Source organism: Rhizophagus irregularis, chromosome 26 (assembly GCF_026210795.1).
Source record: "Rhizophagus irregularis chromosome 26, complete sequence".
Lineage (NCBI taxonomy): Eukaryota > Fungi > Glomeromycota > Glomeromycetes > Glomerales > Glomeraceae > Rhizophagus > Rhizophagus irregularis.
In genome coordinates this window covers 2952561-2961052 of record NC_089454.1, presented here as the reverse complement: position 1 = coordinate 2961052, position 8492 = coordinate 2952561, and the positions used below count along the sequence as shown (strand labels likewise).

The window sequence follows — 8492 nt, the reverse complement described above, 5'->3', positions numbered from 1 at the left end:
TGAATTTCCTTTTTTCCAACTAAGATTTATTGTATCTAAAATGAGCATATCATTTAAATCGCCATCAATATTATTCGTTGCTCGTCCATCATTTTTTTCTCCCTGTAATTAATTTTTTCCAATAATAATATCATTATTAGTTGTTTTCGAACTGGTCCATAAATTCGTACGTATATCAAATGAATAAATTAAAGGATCAGTAAAATTATCTGAATTTCCAGTATACAAAATCAACTTTTTATTATTTGTATCATCATTGACAGCCGCACCTCTATGTGGACTACCCCAGCGTAACCTGAAAAAAATGTTACGAAATGGCCGGCATTACGCAACTTGACTGAAATTAAGTATGGCGCACATGTGACGGATAGTGCGTGACGAGTAGGATTTTTTTACTAAAAAAATTTCAAGTCCCTCAGATACTTATGAAAAATGGAAACAAGGAAGGGTGTGACGCTAGGGTGTACCATCAAATAATTAAATCAAAATATATGTAAAGTATCATATAAAAAACAAGGGGATCTCCTATGGATTGTTCCGTGACATCATCGATGAATGCAATACTAAGAAAATCTCCAGTGACAATGTCTTTTTTCGTTGTTCCTTTAATGTCAAACGTTTCTTCTGTTCCAGGAACAGGATCAGGTGTCACTGTTACATTGAGTCCCACTACACCTGGTGGCAAACCAGGACATGGTTGAATTCGAATATCTCTTTTTTCAAGTGCAAGTGGTGCTGCATTGACCGCAAAAAGTGTAGCAAATAAAACGAATGCCAAAATAAAAATTTGACTCATGATTACTTAAATTTTCTTGTAGTTAGATTTTTATTAAAATAAATGTTTTTTATTTTATTTTTTTTTTTCGGATTAAATCAGTTACTTTTTTTATGAGAAAAAAACAACCACCAAAAGATTTACTTTGTTTCATCTTCCTTTTTCTTCATATCATATTAATTTTATTAATTTGCAAATCTAGAACCTTAGAATCGATTATCATCATTGCTATACATCCATCAACCATGTTAATCATGATGCTGGGAAGAAAATCATACTAAAATAATTATGTATTACTGCGTTGGATATCTTAACTAATTTCGTTTTTTTTTTAAAAAAAAAAAACTTTTAGACATCTTCGGTCGTTATTTCCTTAGATAAGAAAGCGGCTGTGCTTTGTTTATAACATAAGTTATGAAATTTCAGCCGCCAGAATTTAAAAAAGGAGATCACGTGAGGAGTACAACTAAATTAATATATTTCAGGGGCTTGTATTAAAAAAAGGAAATAAAAAACAGGGGATAATTTTTATATTATGGGTATCAGTTAGGAACCTAACATGACGCGAATTTAAGCAGAATATTACATACAAGATCAAAATTGAAAACATACTACTAAACTACTATCGCTAAAATAATCTACTCAAACTGGTGGATACATACTAGGAAGAAGGCCTATTGTGAAGAATACGTGCAACAAAGTAAAAACCCCACAAAAAACAAGGGATAACAATACCAATAAGTTTCATTTAAATTAATTTTAAATGAAATTGTGTGGGATCTGCCAAAAATCCCTGACAGTCACAGAATCCTGATGATCTAAAATCTTGACAACTAAAATCCTGACTGGAATGAGTTTGAGATACACTGTACATAGTCCTCTTAGTTAAAATAAAAAATTTTTCCTTTTATTTCATTAATAATATAGTAACGTAAGTTAAATTGCATTAATATTAATAAAATTTGCAAACAATTTGTATTGGTATTGATAAAATTTACAAATATTTTCGTTAATACTAATCAAATAATTCAAATTATATTTTTAAAAATTAAAGACCCGATACTGCGCCGCTGTATTTTTAAAATTATTTGTTTAATTAGAAATTTATAATAAAATCTATATAATTTTTTTTTTAAAAAAAAAACTTTGGGATTTTTTTGACTGTTAAGAATTTTAACTGTCAGAATTTGTAACTATTGGAATTGTAGAATGTCGATATTATGGTTGTCGGAAATTTGTGATAAACCCATTCTGATTTACAAATGATAAATGTATATTTTTCATTTTTTAGTTTCTATTTTACATTCTTTTGCCACGTCACCTATTTTTGGCAATAAAAATAAAAGTTAAATAACATTTAAACAAAAAATTCTTTTATTTTTAAATGTCTTTTCTTCTATTATATTATCGCTTTAACGTTCAAGTAGCTGATATTAATTGTTAAGCAACAAATAAATAACTATATTTTCCTGAAAACATTTATTCAGTAAAAAATGATTAATATATTATAAGCAACAAGACAAATTAATAAAAATTAGCTAATTCAAAAATTTTTCTAGAAAAGATTCTTCATGTATTTAGTATAAAACAATAAAATAAAAAATGTAATAAATAATATTTCGGAAAACGCCCATACGATGAAATTGCTTCGGTGAAATGTCCATTCAGCGAAATGGCTTTCGGCGAAATTGCTTTCAGCGAAATGTACCGTAACCGTCAATTTGAAGTTTTAATGGCAATTTCCTTAAAATGTGACCGATAATATGTAACTTCTGGTGCCCTATAAAAAAAGTTTGTGCTTAGTACAAATTTTGAATAAATGTTGTATGATTAGCCCGTTTGGCACAAATTTAGCACAAACGGTGTAGAAATTCAATGATCATGTTTACATCCAGGGTCCAGGGTAAATGTTCAAATGTTCAATAATCCAGGATGTTAATCCAGGGTAAATATCCTAGATCTATCCAGGGTAGTTGGTCAAAAATCCCGGGTAGTTACCTTTGGATTTTTGATCAGTATGGCGCTTCATAGTTCAGAAATATGTGGAATTCCACACATTCCCATGGGTTTACCACAAATTTCCGACACCAAAATCCTGATAAACCCAATCCCAGTTGAAACAAAATCCCGAGTTACAAATTCTGACAGTTAAAATTCTTGAAGTTCAAAATCCCAAAGTTTTTTTTTTTAAAAAAAAATTATATATTAAACAAATAATTTTAAAAATACAGCGGCGCAGTATCGGGTCTTAATTTATTCAATATAATTAAAAATATAATTTGAATTATTTGATTAGTATTAACGAAAATATTTGTAAATTTTATCAATACCAATGCAAATTGATTGCAAATTTTATTAATATTAATGCAATTTAACTAATGTTACTATATTATTAGTGAAATTAAAATGTACAGTATATTACTAAATTACTAATCTTTTGAAATTAGAAACAATTGCATTAAAAATTAACTAATCTCAAACTCATTCCAGTCAGGATTTTAACTGTTACTGTCAGAGTATATTTTTAGAAGGGTATCGAGACATTTTGCCTTCACTGAAGATAATCTTTGGCCTGAGTTATTCATAATGCTGCATAATGTTAGCCCTATTTTTTGGCAAAACGTTCTTTCGACGAAATGGCTTTCGGAGAAATTTCCGTAACCCTTTAGAAGGATCATCGGATCGGACGCATAACCTATTCTGTCAGGGATTTTTGGGAGATCCCATTTTGAATGACACCATTTCATTTAAAATTAATTTAAAATGAAACTTATGGCATTATTATCCCCTGTTTTTTATTTCCTTTTTTTTTAATTTTACTTCCTCTAAATGACCAAGTTTGACCAACTTAAATTCCATGCTTTTTTTTTTAATTTATTTTATTTTATTTCTTAAAGAGTGGTACACTAAGTCTATTACAAATAGAAGTAGAAGGTATATTACATACGATTTTTTTTTTTTTTTAATACAAGCCCCTGAAATATATTAATTTAGTTGTATTTCTCACGTGATCTCAAATTTCTACACTCCCATATCCTTTTTTAAATTCTGACGGCTGAAATTTCATCATTACTTTCTTAAACTTATGTTATAAACAAAGTACAACCGCTTTCTTATATAAGGAAACAACGACCAAAGATGTCTAAAAAAATTTTTTTTTAAACAAAAACGAAATTAGTTAAGATATCCAACGCAGTAATACATAATTATTATTTTAGTATGATTTTCTTCCAACATAATTAACATGATTGATGTATAGTATGATGAATAATCGTCTATTAGATTCTAGATTTGCAAATTAATAAAATTAATACGAAGAAAAAGAAAAGATGAAAAAAGTAAATCTTTGGTTGTTGTTTTTTTCTTATAAAAGAAGTAACTGATTTAATCTGAATTCAAAAAAAAAAATAAAATAAAAAAACATTTATTTTAATAAAAATCTAATTACAAGAAAATTCAAGTAATCATGAGTCGAATTTTTATTTTGGCATTCGTTTTATTTGCTACGCTTTTTGCGGTCAATGCAGCACCACTTGCACTTGAAAAAAGGGAAATTCTATTTCTCCCATGTCCCGGTTTGCCACCAGATGTAGTAGGACTCGATGTAACAGTGACACCTGTTCCTATCGTTGCTGGAACAGAAGAAACGTTTGTCATTAAAGGAACAATGAAAAAAGACATTGTCACTGGAGATTTTCTTGGTATTGCATTCATCGATATTAACGCGAAAAAACCAATAGGAGATCCCCTTGTTGTGGATATTTGTTCATTACCTGGAGTTACTTGCCCAATTAAAGCCGGAACTGCATTTTCTACAACGCAGAAATACACTGCACCAAAAGAATTGCCTACATCATACGCTATTGGAATTGGAATTGGACATGGACAACCACCTAATGTTGAACCAATAGCCTGTGCATTTACTCTTGTTGGTATTGATAGTGGATCTGCAGATTTTGAAGTTTGGGATTTTTTATAAATGCTTTATGTACTTATTTTACATGAATCTTTAATTAATAATAAGTAAATTAATTAGTTAATTAATTAACAATAATTTTATTTTTATTTTATTTTAAATTTTTTTTAAATAAATAAATTCTTTTTTTTGCGTTTAAAAATATTTTAAATGTAAAATATTTTATAAATATTATCTCGTTTGTACCTGGTATCCGTAAAGCCAATTACAAAAAATTATTAAATTTAGAAAGATAATTTTGTGATCGTATAGTATAATCACTAAATTCTCTAGGTACTATACAGATGCTATTATTCTTTTAAGTACTGTGTTCTTACTTATTTTACCCAAAAAAATATATATGTATTTTTTGAACTAGTTACTAGTGCTTTATCCGAATGTATTATATACCGTATTATTTAGATGATCAGCGAATAACCTGACACTAATTCGAAACTGCTTAGAAGCTCCAATCGATCTAAACCGAGCATTTAGATCGTTTATAAAAAAAAGAATTTTTAAAACATTTAAAGGTTTATTCTTATGCATGAAAATCTGTTTCACCCTAGGAATCTTCTCAACTATGGAGTATACGGTGCAGTTGTGGCAACTGATCTACTAAATATGTTATTTATTGTAAGTTATTATTTGCGTCTACATTACCAAGAATACAAAATTATTTTTAAAATGAAAAGTTGACTTAATTTCTTTATAATGGAATTCTATTTTGAATGCCAAAAAAGTATTCTCTTTCTACTTCGGTAATATAAAATATAAATTAATTGGGGATATTGAAAAATTTTAAAAATACTAACAACACTTTTTAATACAGTAATTTACTATTGTAAATTATTTTATTTAGTATTGAACTAGCAGTTACCCGCACCGGGACCAATGAGTTTATTTAAATAGAAAATTTTAGTATTATCAGTTATAATGTAATACTAAGTAAATTAAAGATGGTTACAGCAATTTAATATAGGTAATAATTTGTTAAAATTAATAAAATGATAATATATTATAGTACGGGGCGAGAGTAGAATATATAGTAAAATAGTACTGTACGGTACTACAAATTTGGACAGACGTTTGAAAAGATTTTTTTAATTTTTCCGTACTCAGACGGACTATTAAAAATAAAATTTTATTTTCCGTACTAATAATTTTACATCGGATATATTTATTTTTTTAACATAAAGTATTTTGTGCACCTTGATTTCCTTGTTTGGCAGATTTTTCAAACCAATAAATTGATTTATTGACATCTCTTGCAATTCCATCTAATTTCGGTTCCAATACCTTCATCATAACAATATCCTAACATCATCATTCCTGGTTGGGTTGATGATTGATCAGCAAAACAATGAAATAAAGGAGCTTATTATTGTTTTCATTGTTATCTAAATATGGCTCATATGAAATCTCTAAGAAAAAAAATACTGGTCCATTTTTCCATTTTTAATAAAATTTTAAAAATTGTATGATTTATATTGAAAAAGTAATGGTTAAAAAATTGGGTCGATCATGTAACACAAAATAATTTTCGTTTCTCATATCTAAACCTGAAAATCTTGATATATGAAAACTTTGATTAATAATATTTAGTTTGTCATCAATGTAATTATTAAAAGTAAAAAGTCATATAATAGATTATTAACATTTGTATAATATAATTTCAATTCTTCTATCGCAACATTAAGGTGGTCAATCAAATTAAATAAATACTGAATATATAAATAAAAGATTCAAATAATTGAAGTATTTGTAAAAAAGATGATTATGGAAAAAAGTTCCTGAATTCCTGGTGGCAATCCTAACCTATACCGATTTCTATCCTTTACCAAGGGTCTTCATTAAGGTTGAAAGGCAACTTTGTCTTATTGAATTTTTGGTATCAATGTATGAGTGCAATATACGTAGTCTAGGCACTAAAAAACTCAGCAAGAATGGTATCCACTACGAAGATGGTAGTCAGCCATTGAAAAAACATCTCTTTCGACAAATTTTTTTAAGGAATAAAAGTTTTTTTCATACGCCATTTAAATCTCTTAAAGACAACTCCACATCATATCATAAATCGTTGTACGGTAAAAAGAATATTACCTACTTTAAAGCATATGCAGTAATAAATGATTATGATATACTTAATAAAATCGGGCTTGTGTTAGTTTGAGTCTGTTAAAAGTTAATTATAATTATTGATATGAATAAAAAGATGTATATAAAGGTAAATACGTCATGATTAGGTAATTAAAAGCTACAATATAACCATACGTATTGATATTGTTGAGTAATTGATTTAATTGATTGCAGATATTGATATCATCATTGTACAACAAAAAAATAATATTTATACAGTTCTTTTATTTTTTTTTAATACATATTTCTCCACCATCTCTTTCATTCCTCCTTCAAACACAAATAAATACCTTTTTTTTCACGCGCAAATAAATACAATAAATACCTTTTTTTTCACGCGTAAGTAAATATCTTTTTTTCACGCGCAAGTAAAATACCTTTTTTTTCATCCGCAAATAAATATCTTTTTTTCACGCGCAAGTAAATACCTTTTTTTTCGCGCGCAAGTAAATATTAAGACGGAAAAAAAAGATATATCGGCATCAAGAACTGTATTTACTGCCTTTGGACAACATATGGTCATTAGCTATTAAAAACTTGTTTGTAAGTGAAAAACCATTCTAACTACTCTTGTCAGTTTAGACGTTTTGTGGTTCTTGGTACCTACTGTATTTACGATACTGCAATTTTATTACTGTTATCATTCTTCCTTTGGTTACGCATCGTGAATATTCACTTGTTTTCACTTCTCAATAGAGCTTGTATAGGAAGTAATGAATACTCAAAATACTGCCAAACTTACTACTCCGGAAAACTCTTCTCTTGAAGCCTCTATTCACGCTCCAGCTTCTGGTTCTGTTTCTTCTCATTCTCCTGCGGATCCCTCTTCTACTACTAGAGTTCCTTCGATAGGGGACAAGCTAACACTAAACGAGGCTAGGTCATATCATTAAGTGGTAAGTATAATTATAATAGTTCGCCGGATGGACGTATGTGTAGGTGTAACACTGCAGGGTTCACTGAAAGTCTTCCGGATGGTGAACTGTTATAATTGACATAGGGGTTTATGTGCTCGTAGTACGTACCATTTGCTACAGGCTAGTAGCTATCTGCTTTTGTGCACAAAGACATAGCTACAATGATGCCATATAGGTGATCCCCAAGCTGATCCATATGGAAGGGAAGGCCAGGTTCCCGTTGGAAATGACACATATCTCCTATGCCATGTCACTTACTTAGTAATTGTTATTGAATACTATATGAGTCCATTTACCATAGATCCTATGTTGGCCACATGGGTGTCCTGGGGTTCCCTGCTTAGGCATAATTAACAGGGTGGTAAACCTCATATGGTATGAGGTGATAGTGACTAAAAAATTTTGTAAATTTTGTAGGGCATGTATCAATTCATTTTTTCTTTAAAATAGGTGTCTTAACGTTAGTGCCAGGTGAAATTCTTACTTCTTATACAATTATGGCTATTAACCAGGGTAATTCTGAAGGGCAGTTGAAGATGTGAACTGGGATATAGATTTTTACTCCCATAGACAAATAGAACTTTTCAATTATAGAGTTTTTCTTCTCTTTTTAGTTTTATTTTTAGTTTTTTCTTCCTTTTATTCTTGTTGTTTTCTTTTTCCTTTTAATTATAGATGTAACTATTTTTTCTTTTTCGTTTCTCAT

General features: G+C 29.0%; 3 protein-coding genes across 3 annotated transcripts; 2 read left to right on the top strand and 1 right to left on the bottom strand.

Annotated features, from left to right (window-relative positions):
• Positions 1–469: 469 nt before the first annotated feature.
• On the bottom strand, positions 470–796 carry OCT59_017819 (uncharacterized protein; the record flags this gene model as incomplete). The annotated part of the gene is made up of 1 exon (XM_066137740.1): positions 470–796. The coding sequence occupies one exon, from the start codon at positions 794–796 to the stop codon at positions 470–472; it is 327 nt and encodes a 108-aa protein (XP_066004288.1).
• A 3445-nt stretch (positions 797–4241) lies between these two features.
• On the top strand, positions 4242–4754 carry OCT59_017818 (uncharacterized protein; the record flags this gene model as incomplete). Its single annotated transcript, XM_025330774.2, has 1 exon — positions 4242–4754. The coding sequence occupies one exon, from the start codon at positions 4242–4244 to the stop codon at positions 4752–4754; it is 513 nt and encodes a 170-aa protein (XP_025169184.1).
• Positions 4755–7582: 2828 nt separating this feature from the next.
• OCT59_017817 (uncharacterized protein) lies at positions 7583–7860 on the top strand (the record flags this gene model as incomplete). Its single annotated transcript, XM_066137739.1, has 2 exons — positions 7583–7749; positions 7809–7860. The coding sequence occupies 2 exons, from the start codon at positions 7583–7585 to the stop codon at positions 7858–7860; spliced, it is 219 nt and encodes a 72-aa protein (XP_066004287.1).
• Between the last annotated feature and the right edge of the window lie 632 nt (positions 7861–8492).